The sequence below is a fragment of the Lutra lutra genome, chromosome 13, assembly GCF_902655055.1.
Source record: "Lutra lutra chromosome 13, mLutLut1.2, whole genome shotgun sequence".
Lineage (NCBI taxonomy): Eukaryota > Metazoa > Chordata > Mammalia > Carnivora > Mustelidae > Lutra > Lutra lutra.
In genome coordinates this window covers 47,063,915-47,085,766 of record NC_062290.1, presented here as the reverse complement: position 1 = coordinate 47,085,766, position 21,852 = coordinate 47,063,915, and the positions used below count along the sequence as shown (strand labels likewise).

The following is a 21,852-nucleotide window of genomic DNA, read 5'->3' as shown; positions in this document are numbered from 1 at the left end:
AATGGTTTTCTCTTGCTTGCTTAGGTGGGCCAGCAGGTTAGTTAAAAGATTTGTGCGTAATGCTGAAAAGATTATTATGAAGGAAGTACTTAATGGTATTTTCCTTTATAGGTATAGGAAGAATACCTATCTTTTCATCTACTACTTAATCCAATTCTGTGGCCACTCATGGATATTTACCAATATGACAGTCCGGTTCTTTTCATTTGGAGAAGGTAAAACTCCAGAAATCATTTTGGATTTTTAACATTCAATACTTGTTTTCACCTAGTCCTGCTTATGTTAATTTTTCAACTTCTGCGAACTTCACCGAATATCCTTCACTGCTCTAAGATTTAGTAGCCATATTTTTCAGTAACCATTCTTCTTGCTCATTGCAAAAACTAAAACCTTTTTGGAGAAAGGGGGCAGGTGAGTTGAGGGGGGAGGGACTTGGCTTCCCTCTGACTAGGCAGTTTGCTCTGAAAACACAGACATGGCATTGGGGTGGTGCCATCTGACTCTTCCTTTTTGGTTCTGCAGCAAACCTTCTCATATTTGTTGGGTTTTGAGGAAATCTGTAAATGCCAATATAACCTTTTGCCCAGAGAACTCAGGAATTAACCAGATTCTTTCCTTGTCTTTTTATTCCCCAGGCTTAACATAACTAGAGACTACTAATAAGTAAAAGACAAACTGTATGGTCCCCTTAAGAAGTAATGTGTCCCTAAGTAAATGACACACCTTCTAGATGACTCACCATCCATATGGGAGTTGGTAAAGTCATGTTTCCTCCAGTTTTCTAAAAAGTAAAGATTTTAACCAGCATTTCAATTTTTAAAAAATGAATCACTAAGTGACTGTCAAAATAACATTCTTTTCATGTTCCATCCCCACATGGGTAAGTGTCATCACAGTTTACAACTGTTGGGTGGCTTGACAGTTTGAGCAACTGCTGGTTTCAGCTAGAAACAAACACATAGAATGTACCCTAGAAAAACCATGCTGTGCTCATCAATTCAGACTTCTGTATCATAAGGAAATACATCTAATTCTGAGGTGCCATAACTATCTTTGGTTGCTTTTTCTTACTGTGAATCTGCAGTTAAAGTCTTGCCTTCAGCAACCTCCAAAAACACAACCTAAGGCTTGAATTCCAACTATGAATGTTGGGAGTCTTCAATCAGGGGAAAACATGAGCGGTGGGAAAACTTCCTGTATGTTTATAGGGGAAAAAGTCAGCGCTTCTAGGCCTTGAAAATTAGCTGGGGCGTTGTGGGCATATTACAAGTCATTCACACCAAGAGTTACAAGCAATGAACTCTTCTTATCCTGCCTGGCCTTTCCAGTGGGAAAAATTGCTTTAGTTGGCAGTGTGTTTATTTCTTAATTATTATCCTACTGTTAAAATTAGAGAAGCCTCTTATTAAAGTAACACAACCATTCATATGGAAAGCGGACTGAAAACAGCTAAGTAGGAGTTCAGTATAATTCCTGAGTCAATGTATAAATTAAATAGCTTAGTAGCAGTCTAATCACCTGAAGAGTAACACCTGCTACCTTCTCCATCCCAGAGCTGTGTAATGGGAAATGCTCTTTTTTTTTTTTTAAAGATTTCATTTATTTATCTGTCAGAGAGAGAGAGGGAGAGAGAGCGAGCACAGGCAGACAGAATGGCAGGCAGAGGCAGAGGGAGAAGCAGGTTCCCTGACAAGCAAGGAGCCCGATGTGGGACTCGATCCCAGGACGCTGGGATCATGACCTGAGCCGAAGGCAGCTGCTTAACCAACTGAGCCACCCAGGCGTCCCGGGAAATGCTCTTTTATAGCAAGTGTGGGGCAGTGGATGAGAGCATGGACTTCGTCCCTCAGGGACCATCTGTGAAATGGGAATGATGATAATAGTGCTCACCTTATAGAGCTGTTGAGAAGAGAAACCCTTAGTGCTCCATAAGTTACCATCATGTGAATGATCACTGGGCAATAAAGACAGCCAACTCTTCCCTAGATGTTTCTTAACATGGTGGGATTTCCTTTTAAAATTTAAGCCAACAAATACATCCTATTTAGAGGAATAGTTGTTTCTCCTATTTCGTTTTTTTCCAAATGCAGTGTGGGCTCTCTGCAGTGCAAACTTCAAAAGTCCCCACCAGAGGCTCAGGTTCTAATAAAGTTTTAGAAACCCAAACCAAACACATATAGGACACAAATAAGATGTTATTAAGCATGACATCATTATGAATGTGCTTTCCATAAAGCTTCTCTAGTATCCTATTTTTCTCATCTTTGTCATTTTCTCGTCAATGAAAAAGGTGTGAGCACACCAGCTTCTTCAGTAAGTTTACCTCCAACCTGTTTACAGTTGATGGTTTAGATTCTACCAGGTTACTTTTATTTGGGAATTGCTTTATAACATATATTGGGAATTATATATATGGAGAATAAATACTACAGTTTGGCCATGGGCCTTCTTTTTCAAAATTTTGCTGCTTTTTTTAGCAGAGGAGCAATTAAGATATACTACAATAGGAAGTACTTTCTTTGGTTGCATGGTATTAGTAATTTAGTAGCTGTTAGGAAATTTCTCACATGTACAATGAGAAAAGAAGTAAATAATCACAATTTTTATTTCAAAGTGCTGCATAGATTTGGGTTGTGACCTAGCTTTTACCTTATTGTATCTGTTTCTAATTCCTGGACACAGATTCCATGGTTGACACTTTCTACGCTATTGGTCTTGTGATGCGTCTTTGCCAGTCCATTTCCCTCCTGGAGTTGCTGCACATATATGTTGGCATTGAACCAAACCATCTCTTTCCTAGGTTTCTGCAGGTAGGTTTTGTTTTGTTTTGTTAACGATTTATCACTGGGGGCTCCTGGGTGATGCAGCCAGTTAAGCAGCCAACTCTTGGTTTCGGCTCAGGTTGTGATCTTAGGGTTGTAAGATGGAGACCTGTGTCGGGCTCCTCACTCCACACAGAGTCTGCTTCATGTTCCCTCTCTCTCCCCGCCTTCCCCTCCCACCTGTGTGTGTGCTCTCTCTGTCAAATAAGTCAATCTTGAAAAAAAAACACACATGATATTATTGACTATATTCTCTATGCTGTACTTTTCATTCCTGTGACTTATTTTAAAACTGGACATTTGTACCTCTTAATCTCCTTTATCTGTTTTGCCCATCCCCCCAAATACCCCTCCTCTGGCAACCATCAGTTATTTCCCTGTATTAAGGAAGCTGTTTGGGCCCTTTATTTATTTATTTATTTTTTGGTTGTTCATTCATTTGTTTTTTAGGTGCTACAAATAAGTCAAAGTATGTGGTCTTTGTCTTTGTCTTTCTAACTTATTTCACTTAGCATAATACCCTCTAGATCCATCCATGTTCTTATCAATGGCAAGATCTCATTCTTTCTCATGGCTGAGTAATATTCGTGTGTGTGTGTGCACACGCACCACATCTTTATCCATTCACCTATGGATGGACACTTGGGGTTGCTTCTATAACTTGGCTGTTAGAAATAATGCCTATGAACAATAGCAATATTGCAGTAAACACAGGGGTGCATATGTTTTCAAATTCGTGTTTTTGTTTTCTGTGGGTAAATACCCAGTAGTGGAGTTACTGGATTATATTGTATTTCTATTTTTAATTTTTTAAGGAAATTCCATACTGTTTTCTCCAGTGGCTGCATTAATTGACATTCCCACCAGTTGCCTTTTCTCTTCATCCTTGCCAACACTTCTTGTTTCTTGTCTCTTTGATTCTAGACACTGCCAAGTATGAGGAGGTATCTCATTGTGGTTTTGATTTGCATTTCCCTGATGATTAGAGCATCTTTCCGTGGGCCTGTAGGCCATCTGTATGTTTTCTCTGAAAAAATGTCTGTTCAGTTCTTCTGCCCATTTTTTAATTGGATTGTTTGTTTTTCTGATGTTGTGTAAGTGCTTCATGTATATTTGGATAGTAACCCCTTACCAGATATTTCTCATTCAGATACATTCTCCCACTCAGTAGGTAGCCTTTTTGTTTTGCCGATGGTTTCATTTGCTGTGCAAAGGCTTTTAATTTTGGTGTAGTCCCAGTGGGTTAATTTTGCTTTTGTTTCTCTTGCCTGCGGAGACATATGCATAAATATGTTGCTAAGGCTCATGTCCAAGAGATTACTGCCCATGTTTTCTTTTAGGAGTTTAATGGTTTTAGGTCTCATATTTAGGTCTTTAATCCATTTTGAATCTGTTTTTGTGTATGTTGTAAGAAAATGGTCCAGTTTCTTTCTTTCACGTGTAGCTGTCCCATTTTTCTCAATACCATTTGTTGAAGAGACTGTCTTTTCCCCATTGGACATTATTGCCTCCTTTGTTGAAGATTAATTAACCATATAATCATGGGTTTATTTCTGGGCTCTCTGTTCCGTTCCTTTGATCTATTTGTCTTTTTTTGTGCCAGTACCATGCTGTTTTGATTACTTCAACTTTGTCATATTATCTTGAAATCTGGGATTGCAATTCCTCCACTGTGTGGTTTTCTCTCAAGACTTCTTTGTCTATTCAAGGTCTTTTGTGGTTCTGTACAAATTTTAGGATTATTTGTTCTAGTTCTGTGAAAATGCTTACGGTATTTTTACAGGGTTTGCTTTGAGTCTGTAGTCTGCTTTGGATAGTATGGACATTTTAATGATAATTCTTCATGAGCTTGGTTCTGCAGGAAGATTTTAATCACTTACCAGTATTATAGAATCTGTTTTTTAATTTAATTTAATTTTTTTATTTATTTGACAGATCACAAGTAGGCAGAGAGGCAGGCAGAGAGGGGGAAGCAGGCTCCCCGCTGAGCAGAGAGCCTGATGTGGGGCTCGATCCCAGGACCCGAGATCATGACCTGAGCTGAAGGCAGAGGCTTAACCCACTGAGCCACTCAGGCGCCCCCATAGAATCTGTTTTATACTTTATACTATTTCAGGCTCTCTTGACTTAGAGTGAGCAGTTGAAAAGCAAATCCCTGAAAAATTGCAACTCAAGTCACTGATAAGAATTCTATGAAAAAAAATGACCTTACTCCAAGACATTGCACCATTAGACTAGGCAGTTGGAAACATTCAAGGCAACGAGGCTGTTGCTTTAGGAAGCATGGAGGTGATCTTCTCTTAAGAGTTGGATTTCAGGGACGCCTGGGTGGCTCAGTTGGTTAAGCAGCTGCCTTCGGCTCAGGTCATGATCCCAGCGTCCTGGGATCGAGTCCCACATCGGGCTCCTTGCAAATAAATAAATAAAATCTTAAAAAAAAAAAAAAAGAGTTGGATTTCAGGGGCACCTGGGTGGCTCAGAGGGTTAAAGCCTCTGCCTTCGGCTCAGGTCATGATCCCAGGGTCCTGGGATCTAGCCCCGCATCGGGCTCTCTCCTTGGTGGGGAGCCTGCTTCCTCTTCTCTCTCTCTGCCTGCCTCTCTGCCTACTTGTGATTTCTCTCTGTGGAATAAATAAATAAAATCTTTAAAAAAAAAAAAAAGAGTTGGATTTCAGAGCCACTTGCCACTCTACCTGTGCCACTGTCCTGGGCACTGGAGGATAGAGGAGAGTCATAGGATTGGAGTCATTCAGACTTCGGTTTGACTCCTGGCTTCTCTAGCTACACTGTGGGGTCAGATCCATAGCTATTGAGCTGTTTCAGGGAAAAGACACCACACAAAATATCTGGTCAATAGTAAACGGCCCAGGGGCACTGGGTGGCTCAGTCAGTTAAGCATATGCCTTTACAGCTCAGATCATGATCCCAGTGTCCTGTCCTGGGATGGAGCCTTGCATTGGGCTCCTTGCTTGGCAGGGAGCCTGCTTCTCCCCCAACCCCCATGTCCTCTCTCTCAAATATATAAAATCTTAAAAGAAAAAAAAAAATTAATCCCCCCAAAAAAGTTTCCTTCACCAATATCCAAAGAATAGAATATTCAGCCATTTCTTGTTCTTTTTGCCAATTTTTACTGAATACAAATGCAAAGGAGAGACCATTCATGTTTATCTAGTATATCTAATATACATCTAATCATAGACTTGGGACTCCTACAGACCTGGATTCAAATCCCAGTTCTAGCTCTTATTAGTTGTATGAATTTATTTTTTTTATTTCAAATTTTTTATTTAAATTCTGGTTAGTTAACAGATAGTGTAATAGTTTCAGGAGTAGAAACTAGTTGTATGAATTTAAACAATTTCCATTTAAACATGGAAATTGTTCTGAACCTCATTTTCTCATGTGATGTGAAAATAACACTTACCTCATGGAGTGACTGGAAAAAATGGGTGGGATAAGTTCCTAGTGCTTAGTTAAAATACAATATCTGGAAGCTATTGCTATTATTGTAGCTATTATTTGTTTCCTGTACCAGGTCTTTAGCCCTAGATGACCATGTTCCTTTTTCTTTTTTTTTTTTTTAAAGATTTTATTTAAGAGAGAGAGTGAGAGCCCACACTAATTTGGGGGTGAGGGGAGAGGGACACAGAGACAGGGAGAGGGAGAAGCAGACTCCCCACTAAGCAGGAAACCTGATACAGGTCTTGATCCCAGGACCCTGGGTAATCCCAGGACCCGGAGATCATGACCTAAGGCAAAGGACACTTAACCTACTGAGCCATCCAGGCACGCCCACCATATTCCTTTTTTAAAGCCAGGTTGAAGGGTGGTGCCTGAGTAGTGCAGTTGGTTAGGCAGCTGCCTTTGGCTCAGCTCATGATCTCAGGATCCTAGGATCAAGCCCCGCATCAGGCTTCCTGATCAGTGGGAAGCCTGCTTCTTCCTCTCCAGCTCCCTCTGCTTGTGCTGTCTTTTCCTCTCTCTGTCAAACAAATAAATAAATCTAAATAAATAAATAAAGGCAGGTTGAAGGAAGATGAGAAATTCACAGGTGGAGACTCAATACAAGAAATCATTGCTGGTAAGGCAAGAAAAAAAAATGCTATTTTCCATATGAAGAGAGATAAGTTAGGTGACTATGTGAACATGTGTTTAAAATATGCAGAAAAGGGATTTCTGTGAGGATAACTTTAACTATTTGCAAAATAAATCAGAAAAATGGAAATAACTAAATTTGACAAATTGGCATTGTGAAAATAATTTGTCAGAATCTGCATTTACTGCTAACATCTAGCAAAGTATTAGGATAAACATATGCCTTAAATTTTTGTTGATTAGAGTGACACAGATTCTTATACTAAAATCTGTTTAAAATACCATGAAAGTTTAAAGATGGAAATAGGAATATAATCCTAAGGAGCCTATTAAGAACTTAGCATTAGGGGCGCCTGGGTGGCTCAGTGGGTTAAAGCCTCTGCCTTTGGCTCAGGTCATGATCCCAGGGTCCTGGGATCGAGCCCCACATCGGGCTCTCTGCTCAGCAGGGAGCCTGCTTCCTTCTCTCTCTGCCTCTCTGCCTACCTGTGGTCTCTGTCTGTCAAATAAATAAAATCTTTAAAAAAAAAAGCATATTACTTGGGAACAAGATTTATTGATATTTATTCCTTGTTAACAACTTCATGCTAATTCTAAAGAACAGAATGAACTACCCAGGTTAAATGAAAGCTGTAGTCCATCATATGGAATTATTTTGCCTCGAATATGACCAAATTCATTGAAAGTCTAAGCATGTTTTCTTTCGCTAATACCTTTCTGGACTTTTTACTTTTATTTTTTTAAAGATTTTTATTTATTTGAGAGAGTGTGAAAGATATTTATTTGAGAGAGAAAACACGAGTGGGGAGGGACAGAGGGACAAGTAGACTCCCTACTGAGTGAAGATCCTGACAGGCTGCTCGATCCCAGGACCCTGAGATCATGACCTGAGCTGCAGTCAGAAGCTTAACCAACAGAGTCACTCAGGCACCCCTGGACTTTTTACTTCTTTAAGCTACATTGGTGAATAATAGTTTCATAGTAAAACAGCATTTTCAAAATTAAGAGTAGTGTTATTTTAGTTATTGACAGTGTGAGGAATGCAAGTGAGAAATGGGACAGGTAGACTTGGAGGAAAGAAAATAGAACACCTTAATGATGCCTAGAAAATGTGCACCTTTTTTATTTCCAAAATTATGTAGGCTTGTCCAGTAATAGAAATTATTATACAACTTAGAAATCTGATTTCTTGGAGTTCTAGAAGTTCCGGAGTATTTAAATGTGATTTTAATCATATTAATATAGTGCTTTATAGAACTATGATCGCTGTAATCAAACTATATCCTGGTTTGGTAATTTAAAATAATAATGGCAAATATATGTTGAATCTTCTTTAATTTTTTTTAAGATTTTATTTATTTATTTGACAGAGACACAGCAAGAGAGGGAACACAATCAGGGGGAGTGGGAGAGGGAGAAGTAGGCTTCCCACCCAGCAGGGAGCCCAATGTGGGACTTGATCCCAGGACCCAGGATTAGGACCTGAGCCCAAGGCAGATGCTTAAGGACTGAGCCACCCAGGCAGCCCACATTGAATCTTTTTTATTCAAAGTGAGTTTGTAGTGCCTACTGTTAATGGGGCTCAAGTGATTTTTAAGTCTTTTTTTGTTGTCAGGGATAACAGGAAAGGGATTCACCACATCAGGGAAGATGGCTACCATTTTCATCATGGGCTACTATTAATTTTTGTTGTGATTGTTTGGCTTCTTCTTTTTTTTTTTTTTTTTTTTAATCTCTTTGCGATTTTTATCTGTACTCTATTTGGATTACTCATTTCCTATCTTCTGTGTAGTTCTCCAAAAGGAGCCAGTGCTGGAAAGAGCTTTGAAAACCCATATCCTCATGTTCAAAGTTTCATTTTCTACCCCCTTCCTTTGAGTTCTGCCAACAGTTAGAAGAATTATGGGGTGACTCCGAGGCCTCTGTTTTAAAATAACCAAACAAAACTCTAAGATTGTGTAACCTTTCTTGGTTTTCCTGTTTCCCCATTTTTAAGTGAAGAAAGCATAGTTAAGAATGTGGCTAAGCTACTCAGTAATCCTAGCTGAGTGCACACAGTTTCTTGAAAAATGCTTGGTGCCCGGCTGCATTCAGTGGGCCAAAAAACACGTCCGTGTATTTGTGATGTTATTTTGCCATTACTGTTGTGAGACTGAGGCATGACTGAATTTTCATTTTGGAAACTGGCCTTATAAAATGTCAAGATAAGTAATTGCAAAAAGCAGTAGGAAAATTGAGCTAATTGAGCCATGTATCAGATGGTGGTGGTACGTGTACAGGAGGTCTGTGTGTTTTCTGTGTCTCGTTCTGTGCATTTTTAGATGTTTTGTACACACATCTTTATTTTGACAGAGAAGAGTCTTTATGAATTCCTAAAATTACACACAATTGACAGTAAGACTAAAATAATGTAACAATAAAAAATTTTTATGTATTTTCAAAATACACAATGTACAATAAGATACAATAAACAGTAATAAATTTTATGTATTTTTTTAAAATCTACTTTAGGGGGAAAAGGCAAGATGATAACATAATAGTTGCTTATAGACATCCGTTTTTGGAAATAATTACGTGTCCACTAAAATCATATAAAGAAATATAACAAATTTTCTATGTTTTAATTTATAAAATGGGAAAGTGATTTAGGTCCCAAACACATAACTATTTTTTTTAAAGATTTTATTTATTTATTTGAGAGAGAGACAGTGAGAGGGAGCATGAGCGAGAAGGTCAGAGGGAGAAGCAGACTCCCCATGGAGCTGGGAGCCCGATGCGGGACTCGATCCCGGGACTCCGGGATCATGACCTGAGCTGAAGGCAGTCGTCCAACCAACTGAGCCACCCAGGCATCCCACACATAACTATTTTAAGACATGATAATGTAGGTGAAAAGTAGACATCTTTCCTCTCCAACCCCTTCCTTCCACAAGGCTCATATACTTAGCTTGGTAAAAAAGAGAAAAAAGGTTGGATTGGGGAATTCATATTTCAGTAGATGTAATCAAATCAACTAGGCTTTTATTTTCTATTTTATGTTATTTTTTAAAAAACAACTTGGTTTTTATAGTGTGGAAACACTGCCAACCCTGATATACTGATTTTGAAGGACTTTGCTCTAACATTGTGCAGAAGCCTGAGAAAGAGGTTTTTACTGACATAGCCTTGGGTTGTTCTCAACTCCAGGAGGTGGGAAAATATCCACAAAACTAGCCTTTAGATGGGGACTTTCGACCCATGTACATTTAGGAAACCCTCCGAGTAATCCTGTTTACTCCTTTACCTTTTGAGAAATGCTTGAAATTCAAAGACTTCATATATAGCTGAATTAAAATGACTAAAGTCTGCATTTGTCCTTTGCGTTGTAGGAAACACTGCCGCACATGTGTTATTTTACAAAACATGAAAAATCCATAAATCAAAACACTAGGAATTACTATCCCCAGATTACTGTGCCCACAAAAACTTCATTTGCGAACCCAAATTGCAAAAACCGCTTTTATATTTATGAATATCACCTATTTCTGCTAAGGGCAGGCAAGGGTCTGCTTGCCAAAAATCACTCCAAAGATTTCTCACAGTCCTAGATTCTTAGAACAAATACGAAGAAAATACCAAGGGGTGTCTTAACATAAACCCTTCAAGGAAAACAGCCAAGTTTCACCCTAATTTCTTTTTTGCTGTGAAGCAGGTGCCTCTTTGCATTGCTAGATTAAAGAATCTGGTTTTCCATATAGTCATATGGGTTTTCTCTCCAGTTTTGAGTTGAGAACAGGTTTGTACTCAGGTTTATTTAGGTTTATCTAACAGGTTAGATAAAAACTGTACTGGGGATTGTGTCAAGCTGACGTTCTCGGTATTGAAACCTCCTGGGAATGAATGACCTGATTCGCTCTGTAGGTAAGATTTTAGATTTTTTTAAGATTTTTTTTAAATTTGATCCATGGAATTCTTCAGTGTGATTATTATAAAACTGTATTTATAGTATAATTTTAAAGATGCTGAGATTAGGGGCACCTGAGTGGCTCAGGTCAAGATCCCAGTGTCATGGATTCAAGCCCCACATTGGGCTCCTGGCTCAGCAGGGAGTCTGCTTCTCCCTCTCCCTCTGCGTCTCCCCCTGCTCATGCTTTCTCTGTATCTCTCTGTCTCAAATAAATAAATAAAATCCTTAAAAAAATTGTAAAAAATGCTGAGATTAACCTTTTTTATTCAATGATAGTCTTAATGATCCATATAGAAAAATATATTTTCTGTAAATATACTAATCACTATGTTAAATTATATTTATTAGTAATAACTTACATTTATTTAGGGATTTTTATATGCCACATAGTTCTCTACATTCTTCATGTGCATTAACTCATTTAATCTTCAAATCTTCAATCACAACCTTATCCTTTATAGTTTACTATATAATGCTAATGCTAATTATTATCTGCAGTATGATTACTTAACACAAAATCTAAATAAATGACTCAAGGTCACATATATTGTGGATGGTGAAGTGAAAATTTGGATTTAGGCTATTTGTCTTCAACTCTAAACTATTCTAAATTTGCTTACTGTGTATCTCCCAAGTAGGATGGAAATACTCTAAGGACTGGAACTTGGTCTCATTCATAGCTACAACTCCCAGGACCAAGAGCACTGCACTCAATAAGTATTGAATGCAGTGTGATAAATGATAAATAAAAAAATATATGTAAATAGAAATATGTAAATGCTTATGTCTCCTAGAAGAAGGTAATCGGTGGTTTGGAACATATTAAGGATATGTTTCTAAAGTTCTCAACAAAAGTTCATAGGATCAAAATAGTTTGGGTTATTATTTTAGTAAAATTATAGTCTTTGAGGCTAAAACTAATTTGTATTTTTTTAAATGAAGCAAAATTAACATGTGTTATAGTTCAGGTATACAATGATTTCAGCAATTCTATACACTACTCAGTGTCCATCACAATAAGTATCTTTTAATCCTCTTTATTTCACCCATTGCCCCCACCCACTCCCCCTTGTGCAACCATCAGTTTGTTCTCTGTATTTGAGTCTGTTTTTTTCTCCTTTTTGTTTGTTCATTTGTTTTGTTTCTCAAATTCCACATATGAGTGAAATCATACAGTATTTGTCTTTCTCTTTGACTTATTTCACTTAGCATTATACGCTGTAGGTCTATTCATGCTGTTGCAAATGGCAGGATCTCATTTTCTTATGGCTGAGTTATATTCCAGTCATATGTAGAATTTAAGAAACAAGAAGATGAACATAGGAGAAGGAAAGGAAAAATAAGATAAAAACAGGGAGTTGGGGCACGTGGGTGGCTCAGTAGGTTAAGCAGCTGACTTTGGCTCAGGTTATGATCTCAGAGTCCTGGGATCAAACCCTGCATCAGGTTCCCACTCAGCAGGCTTCTCCTTCTTCCTTGTCCCTCCCCCAGCTTGTGCACGCTCTTTTTCAAATACATTTAAAAAAAATTTAAAAATAAATTTTTTTTTAAAGGGAGGCAAACCTTAAGAGACCCTTTCAAAGGGTTTCAAAAAGTTTCCTATACCTAAGGGTCTCTTTTTTTTTTTTTTTTAAGATTTTATTTATTTATTTGACAGAGAGAGATCACAAGTAGGCAGAGAGGCAGGCAGAGAGAGAGAGAGGGAAGCAGGCTCCCTGCCGAGCAGAGAGCCCGATGCGGGACTCGATCCCAGGACCCTGAGATCATGACCTGAGCCGAAGGCAGCGGCTTAACCCACTGAGCCAACCAGGCGCCCACCTAAGGGTCTCTTAAGGTTTGCCTCGGAAACTGAGAGTTGGCGGGGGATGGGATAGCTGGGTGAGGAGGTCGCTTGATGGAATGAGCATTGAGTATTATATGCAATGGATGAATCACTAAACTCTACCTCTGAAACTAATACTACACTATATTAACTAAATTGAATTTAAATAAATAATTTTTTAAAATATTCCATTATATATAATTATACTACATCTTTTGCCATTTTCTATGGATGGACACTTGGGTTGCTTCCTTACCTTGGCTATTATAAATAATGCTGCAATAAACATAGGGGTGTGTATATCTTTTTAAATTAGTGTTTTCATTTTCTTTGGGTAGATATCTAGTAGTGGAATTACTGGGTCATATGGTAATTCTATTTTTAATTTTTAAGGAACCTTCATACTGTCTTCCACAGTGACCGCACCACAGGCATTTTCACCAATAGTGCACGAAGGTTCTGTTTTCTCCATGTCCTCATTAATACTTATTTCCTGTGTTTTTTATTTTAGCCATTCTAACTGATATGAGGTGGTATCTCGTTGTGGTTTTGATTTTCATTTCCCTGATGACGAGTGATGTGGAGCATCTTCTCATGTGTCTGTGGCCATTTGTATGTCTTCCTTGGAAAAATGTCTGTTGAGGTTCCCTGCCTATTTTTAATCAATTTATTTGGTATATTTGGTGTTGTAGAAGTTCTTCCTATATTTTGGAAATTAGTACCTTATAGGATATATACCATTGGCAGATATCTTCTCCCACTCAGTAGGTTGCCTTTTTGCTGATGGTTTCCTTCACAGTGCAGAAGTTTATTTGGGTCTCAATAGTTCAACTTCACTTTTAATCCTCTTGACCCAGAAGACCTATCTAGAAAAATGTTCCTATAGTTGATGTCAAAGAAATTATTGCCTACATTTTCTTCTAGGACTCTTATGGCTTCAGGTCTCACGTTTAGGTATTTGACCCATTGTGAGTTTATTTTGGTGTGTAGTGTAAGAAAGCAATCCAGTTTCATTCTTTTGAATGTGGCTGTCCCGTTTTCCCAGCACCATCTGTTGAAGAGACTCTCTTTCCCCCATTGTGTATTCTTGCCTCCTTTGTTATAGATTAATTGACCATATGAGCATGGATTCATTTCTAGGCTCTCTATCCTGTTCCCTTGATTTATGTATCTGTTTTTGTGCCAGTACCATACTGTTTTGATTAATACAGCTTTGTCTTTTGATTAGTACAGCTTTGTCATATATCCTAAAATCTGGGATTGTAGGAACTCCAGCTTTGTCCTTCTTTCTCAAGATTGCTTTGTCTATTTGAGGTCTTTTGTAGTTCCACACAAATTTTAGAATTATTCATTCTAGTTCTGTGAAAAATGCTGTTGGCATTTTGATAGGGATTGCGTTACATCGGTAGATTGCTTTGGGTGGTGTGGACATTTTTTAACAATATTTGTTCTTCTAATCCATAAGCGTGGAATATCTTTCCATTTACATGTCATCTTCAATTTCTTTCATCAGAGTTTTATAGTTTTTGGAGTACAGAGCTTTCATCTCCTTGGCTAAATTTATTTTTGGTTATTTTGTTATTTTTTCTATGTAATTGTAAATGTGATTGTTCTCTTAATTTCTTTTTTCTGCTACTTAATTCTAGAAATTCTCTCCATAGAGGGAGTAGTTTATAACTACATAATTGATAACTGAAGTGCCAGCTGCCATTTATTAAGTAACAACTTGGGTTTAGTCACTGCTTAATTTGAAATTTAGGATTCCCAAGTAGAACCTAAAAATGCAAAGTATCATGACCTGAGCTGAAGGCAGACACTTAACTGACTGAGCCACCCAGGCGACCCCCCTTTAAGTCATGATTTTCAACAGGCTGAATTCTATTGTACAGCACCATTTCTGTTTAGATTTCCCTCCCTGTACTCATCAGTTACTGGGTAGTCTGACATCACAGATAGCTTATAACTCTGGACACCACAAAACTTGGGATATATGTTTCCCGGTCTGCCACTAGGGCAAGTCACTTCTTTGGTTCCTCAATTGTTTATTTGTAAGAAGGTGGGGTTGGGCTAATGTAGAGTGGACCCTAGAGATCCATCTTACCAAGAGTTATCTAGGTTTTTGCTTTCTGTAGTCAGCCATATAATTAGAAATATATGTTACGTGTATGCACTCATGTGTATGCACTCATGTATATGTATCTTGAGATTTTTATCAAAAAAGGAGATCATTTTCCTAATTAGCAGGCACTGACCAAACATAAGATTAGGTGGTTCCTAAGTACTTGTTTGCTGCTAAGATCTTTTATCCAAAGGCTGCCAGGTGTCCTTGACCGCAAGCTTGGATCATTTGGTAATTATAATTGCAGTTAAGTATTCTTCATTATTATAAATATAATTAAATCAAGAAACTAGGGCATTTTAAAGAAATACGGACAATCAGTACAGCTATGTAAATGGCTTCTATAGATTGACTAAGGTTTGAATCATATCTAATTCCCTTAGCCAAGCAAAGACCCTCTTGACTCACTGCTGTGGTCACACTTGCTGATAGAGCGTGTACACTCTATGCTGATAGAGCATAGCTGATCATGTGGCCCAGTGTTGGCAAATCTCGGATTTCTCTGCACGAGGTGATTTTCCAGGATTAACAGCCTATGATTCTAAGTCACAGATGGTTCTGTTCTTTTCTCTTTGATCTGCCTTAAAAATAAGGATAACTACTGAAAAACATAAAGCAGTCCTCCCCTATCACTAATATGCTCCCTCCATCTCAAGTACATTTTCCTTTGACCATTGAGAGCAAAGTAGAATGTTTTGTTTAAAAAAACAACAAAAAAATGTGGACTCTGCAGGGGGCATTAATATGATATAAGGTGGCTCATTATATTTAGATTGGGAAAGAAGAACTTAGTTTTTGAGGTCAGTAATTGGAGCTAAGCCATAGTGTGTGAATTCTCAATGATTTGCACTTACCGACTTGGAAAAAAATGTGGATGTTGAATTCTTTTCATTTTCCACTGGCTTATAAAGGTTAGGATTATATTACTTCTCTTCCCCCTCCATCCACCCCCTTAAAAAAAGCTACAATAGCTTCCCTATTAGATGAAATCAAAATTTCTTGGCCTGTCATTCAAAACCCTTTATAACCCAGCACCCGCATGTTTTCAATTTTATCTCCTATTTATTCCCTTTCTGAGCCTTTCCCCCAACACTAGCCTCCAGGGGTTCTCCTTATTCCCTAATACACCTGCATTTTCACACCTCTGCCTCTTTGCTTTTCCTGTTCCCCTAACCTAGGATGTCCTTTTTCCTAATCAGTCTACCTAAGAAACTCTTGCCTCTTCTCTCAGATCCAACTGAGGTGTTGCCTGTCTTCATAAATCTGTGCATCCTTTCCCCAGGCAGTTATGTCCCTCACCTGTGCTCCCATTCAGAGCACTTTAAATGACAGCATTATTCACACTATGTCATAATTCTACTGCCACATTCTCCTACCACTGCTACCCTCTGGAGCAAGGACCTTGCTTTCTGTGTGTGTGTGTGTGTGTGTGTGTGTGTGTGTAAAAACCTTGGCATCTAATACATAGTGGACATATAATAAAAGCTTACCAAAGTGAATAAAAACATGTGTGCATATATCGCAGGAGGAGAAATATCCTGATTACATAAAATATGTTTTTATTCATTATGTATAATTTGGAGAATACAAAAAACAGCAAGGAGGAAGTGAAATTGACCTATAACCCTACTCCCTCAGAGATCATGTTAGCAGTTCAGTATACCTATTTCCAGTTAAAGCATACTTACTTTGAAGAGGAACTCTGGGGTTTTGAAATTAAAAAATGACCTACATGCTTAACAGATGATCCTAATTCTTGACTTTGCTGTTTCTTTCTTAGCTCACAGAGAGAATAATTATCCTCTTTGTGGTGATCACCAGTCAAGAGGAAGTCCAAGAGAAATATGTGGTGTGTGTTTTATTCATCTTTTGGAATCTATTGGATATGGTTAGGTAAGGAGGCAAAATAATATCTTTTTTTTCTTTTTTTAAGATTTTATTTATTTATTTGACAGAGAGAGAGATCACAAGTAGGCAGAGAGGCAGGCAGAGAGAGAGAGGAAGGGAAGCAGGCTCCCTGCTGAGCAGATAGCCCGATGTGGGGCTTGATCCCAGGACTCTAGGATCATGACCTGAGCCGAAGGCAGAAGCTTAACCCACTGAGCCACCCAGGTGCCCCGCAAAATAATATCTTAAAGCCACGTTGCTTTTCTACAGTGAAACCAGTAATAGCTGCCTACATTTGGTTACCCTGAATGAGAGAGGAAAACATAACCCCTTTCCAAATTATTTTATCTTGATATCAAAATGTATTCTTAGCGCTTTCCATAATGGGCATGTCAGAGGTAATGCAAACCTCCCGTGGTATTACAAGAGCAAATCAGTGCATTCAGGTTTCCAGCAGAAGACTTGGCATAGCACCAATTTGGGATAAACCTCACAGCTGCTTGCTAATGAAAGGCATTCCTTGAAATTGCTCTGGTACATGTAACTGTAACAAGCAAAGCAAGACTTCTGTTATGTCTTAGGATTTACAAAGTTGGTTTCTGTGAGTTCCAGAATACTTTAAATACAGGGCCTCATCACTCTGGGGAAGAACGTACCTCCACATACATTTATTTTGTGTTGTTTTTCTTTGAAGTATAATTTTTTTAAAAAGATTATTTGTTTATTTGACACACAGAGAGAGATCACAGGTAGGTGGGGGCGGGGAGTAGACTCCCTGCTGAGCAGAGAGCCAGACGTGGGGCTCGATCCCAGGGTCCTGAGATCATGACCTGAGCCAAAGGCAGAGGTTTAACCCACTGAGCTACCCAGGCACCCTTTAAGATTTTATTTGACGGAGCAAGCACAAGCAGGGGGAGTAGCAGAGGGAGAGAGAGAAGCAGGCTCCTCATTGATCAGGGAGCCTGACGTGGGGCTGGATCCCAGGACCCTGGGATCATGACCTTAGCAGAAGGCAGATGCTTAACCAACTGAGCCACCCAGGTGCCCCTGATTGGACAGTTCTAGACATTAATCAGCAGCGACCATGATAAGTGCGGTCACCATCTGTCCCCATACGTTATGACAATATTTTTGACTATATCCCCTAGGTTCTACTTTTATCTCCATGATATATTTTATATACCAATTCCAGTGGGTCCAAATGACTTATTGAATTTATTTTGTGGATACCCTAGGAATTCTTGAACCTCAGATTAAGAACTTTTGCTCTAGATCACCTTCAGTTTCCTTCTACTTCTAAAATTTTGCAAACAGATGGGTCTAGTCTTGTCTCTACCAGCAGTGGGGTAAACAGTCCCCTTTGCTCAGAGGCTTATCTTGGGGAGGTGTCCTAACTGCTTCTTTGGCTTTCACAAATGAGAACTGCCCCTTCTACTTGCAAGATCTGGGTGTGGATAGGTAACAAAAGCGCCCTAGCATTTTAGCTGAGTTACGTAAATTATTCATTTACTATGTTGTCAGTAACTTAGCTGAATTAAAGTATTTCTGAGTAATAGGTTGAGCCTTAGAGTGAGTTAGAATGAAATGTTTTGTTGAATGAAAAGGAGTAGCATTCTTTGTATATATAGTTTAGTAAGTTATTCCTCATTTTTAACTGATAGTTTTGTAGACTTGGGGTGAATTTCATGGACTTTTGTAGCCCATGACTTTGTGTTCATGAGACAAGGAGCCCCATCTGGGACTGGGACCTTCTGACATACTGTTCTCTGGCATGCCTGACTCTTTTGGTGTCAATTCAGTCTCTAATGAGCACAGTTAAACCCATTAGAGAACAAAATGATTTTAACATTGAGAGTAGTATCATGATGTCATGGAAGGGCTTTTTAACGGAGGAGATCTTAGGATGCATCCCACCGCCACTACTTGCTGTATAATCTTGGACATCCCACTGAACCTTCAAAAACAAAAGAATTGAGATAATTCATGTACTTTAACATTCACCTTTTATTTATTTCTTAATTAGTTAATTAATTAGAGCAAGTGTGGGGGTAGGGAGGGGCACAGGCGGAGGGAGAGGGAGAGAATCTTAAGCAGGCGCACTCCACACTCAGGTACAGCCAGATACAAGGCTCGATCTCAGGAGCCTAAGATCATGACCGGACCTGAAATCAAGAGTCAGACACTTAACGGACTGAGTCACCCAGGCACCCAACATTCACATGTAAAATAGAAAATTTATGGGTTTTAGTGTATTTAAAGATGTGTAACTATCATCACTAATTTGAGGACATTTAGGGTTTCTATAAAGAAACCCTAAACCCCTTAGCAGTAAAATCCCCATTTTCTCCTCTCAGCCCCTCGCAACTACTAATATACTGTCTCTATGAATTCACCTATTGTGGACATTTCGTATAAATGGAACCATACTGTATATGGCCTTTTGTGACTGATTTCCTTCACTTAGCTTAATGTTTTCAAGGTTTATCTATGTTATAACATGTATCAGTATTTCATTCCTTTTTATCAGTATTTTATTCCTTTTATGGATAACATTCCATTATAGCAATATACCACTTTTATTTATCCATTCTTCAGTTGATGGACATACTTTCTGGTTATGAGGAATATCGCTATGAATAGTCAGTCATATACAAGCTTTTGTATATACATAGGCTTTCTTTTCTCATAACTTGGAAGTAAAATTTCTAAGCATGTAGCCTTTTCGAAACTCAGTTTTTTTCCCTCTGTGATGTTGGGGTGGAATTATCTTCCCAACTTACCCTAAAATTCCTTTTTTTTTAAGGCAAGGACTAGAAGGACACCTGGATGGCTCAGTGGGTTAAGCATCTGCCTTCAGCTCAGGTCATGATCTCAGGGTCCTGGGATTGAGTCCCACATGGGCTCTCTGCTCAGTGGAGAGTCTGCTGCTCCCTTTGCCTCTGCTACCCCCTCTAATTGTGTGTACTCTCTCTCTCAAATAAATAAAATCTTAAATAAATAAATGCAAGGATTAGAAAAGGGCATCTCTAAAAAAAACCCACATCCAGATGATAGTTAATGTTGAAAGACTAGTGCTTTCTTCCTAAGATGAGTGAAACCAGGGAGAGTGTGCAACTCTTGCCGTGTCTATTCAACATTGTACTGGAAATACTCGTCATGGCAGTTAGGCAAGAAAATGATGTGAAAGGCAGGAAGGAGTAAGGTCTGTTGGCAGGTTATATGATTTTGTATAGAATCATAAGGAATCCACTAAAAGTACTAGAACTAGTAAACCGGTAAGAAAGGTTGTTGAATACAAAACCAATATGCAAAATTATTTTTGTATATTGTGTTTTATACACTTGCAATGACCCATTTTAAAATAAAATTAAGGAAAAATTTCATTTCTAATAGCATCCAAAAAATAAAGTACTTAGGAATAAATTTAACAAGAGATGTGCAGAACTTATGCATTGAAAACTTTAAAATACTATTGGGAGAAATTTTAAAATACCTAAATTAAGAGATAACCCATGTTTATGGGTTGAAAACTTAATAAGACTGCAACACTCTCCAAACTGATCTACATATTCAGTGCCATCCTTATCAGAATCCCAGCTGGCTGCTTTGCAGAAATTGCAAAGCTGATTTTAAAACTCATATGGAAATTCAAGGAACTTATTAGCCCAAGCAGTCTTGAAGAAGAACATAGTTGGAAGATTCACACTTCTCAATTTCAGAACTCACTACAAAGCAATAATAATCAAGAATGTGATACTGGTATAAGGATACAGTACAGAATAGAATTGATAGTCCGGGGATAAATTCTCACATTTATAGTTGATTGATTTTTGACAAGGGACCAAGACCATTAAATGGGAGTGGGAGAATAGTCTTTTCAACAAATGGTGCTGGGACAATGACATGTCCATCTGCGTGGATCCTTACCTCACACCATACACAAAAGAATTAAAATGGATCAAAAAACCCAAATGTAAGAGCTAAACCTATAAAACTCCAAGAACGCATAGAGGTAAACCTTTGTGATTTTGGATTTGGCAGAAGATTCTCAGAAACCAAAAACAAAGCAACAGAAGAAAGAAGATACACTGGACTTCATCAAAAGTGGTTTTAAACATGTAAGATGCTTGTCTACTCTTGTAATAAAAAATAGATGCCTGGGGCACCTGGGTGGCTCAGGGGGTCAAGCCTCTGCCTTCGGCTCAGGTCGTGATCTCAGGGTCCTGGGATCGAGCCCCGCATCGGGTTCTCTGCTCAACAGGGAGCCTGCTTCTCCCCGGCCCCCCGCCTGCCTCTCTGCCTCCTTGTGATCTCTGTCTGTCAAATAAATAAAATAAAATCTTATAAAAAAAATAGATGCCATTTTCGAGATTGGTACAGATCAAGTTTGATAACATGCCGTGTTTAGTGAAGGCTTGCACTGTTGGTATATGGTTTTTATATACACAGATAAGCAATTGCAAGAGTATTTGAGAGGATATATAAGAAACTGGCATTGGTCATTGTCTCTGAGGAATGGAATCGAGGTCCTAGAATGGGAGAAAGGTTTAGTTTTCTCCATGTTTTCAAGGTTTTGGATTTTGTTTTGCCATATGACGTACTGCCTATTCCAATAGTTCTCAAAGTACAGACCCGAGCCCTGTATGGCATCTGCATCACCTGGAACTTGTTTATAATAGAAATTCTCGGGCTCTACCTGAGACCCACGGAATGAGACCCTCTGGGCATATGGCCTAGCAGTTTGTGCTTTAGCAAGACCTCTGGGTGATTCTGATGTCTGCTTAAGCTTGAGAACCACTGCCTATTCAGAGAAACAAGAAGATGCAGACTACTTCCTCCATTACATCACTAAGGCAGCTTTAAAACCACCTACTGCGCTCCAAACAAGCTTCTAAGCTGGCTCTTTAACTGATCACACAGCATAGCCCAACTGCACAAGCAGAAGGATGACCAATAAGGACTTGGAAGTCACACTTGTGTTTTAAAAATTCATTACCTAAATATTTACAACTCTGTTTTTAAAAGCCCAGCTGCATACTGGATAAAATGGGCTTAGCTTCTGAGTGAACCTAAATTTACTCATCAGGGAAAGGTAATTTGCTGAGGGGTAAGGGTTCCATTTTTCTTTGTTTACCTCCATAATTATCCATAATCCAACCCC

The 21,852-nt window shown here is 38.6% G+C and overlaps 1 protein-coding gene across 4 annotated transcripts in view; it reads left to right on the top strand.

Annotated features, from left to right (window-relative positions):
* Window positions 1-21,852, top strand: part of HACD4 (3-hydroxyacyl-CoA dehydratase 4) — a 96,460-nt gene that overhangs the window by 59,713 nt on the left and 14,895 nt on the right. For all 4 annotated transcript variants that reach the window (XM_047700694.1, XM_047700692.1, XM_047700691.1 and 1 more), the window contains exons 2-4: window positions 112-215; window positions 2,683-2,810; window positions 16,585-16,697. In XM_047700694.1, the coding sequence (XP_047556650.1) occupies window positions 112-215; window positions 2,683-2,810; window positions 16,585-16,697 (345 nt within the window). The remainder of the gene's footprint in view (window positions 1-111; window positions 216-2,682; window positions 2,811-16,584; window positions 16,698-21,852) is intronic.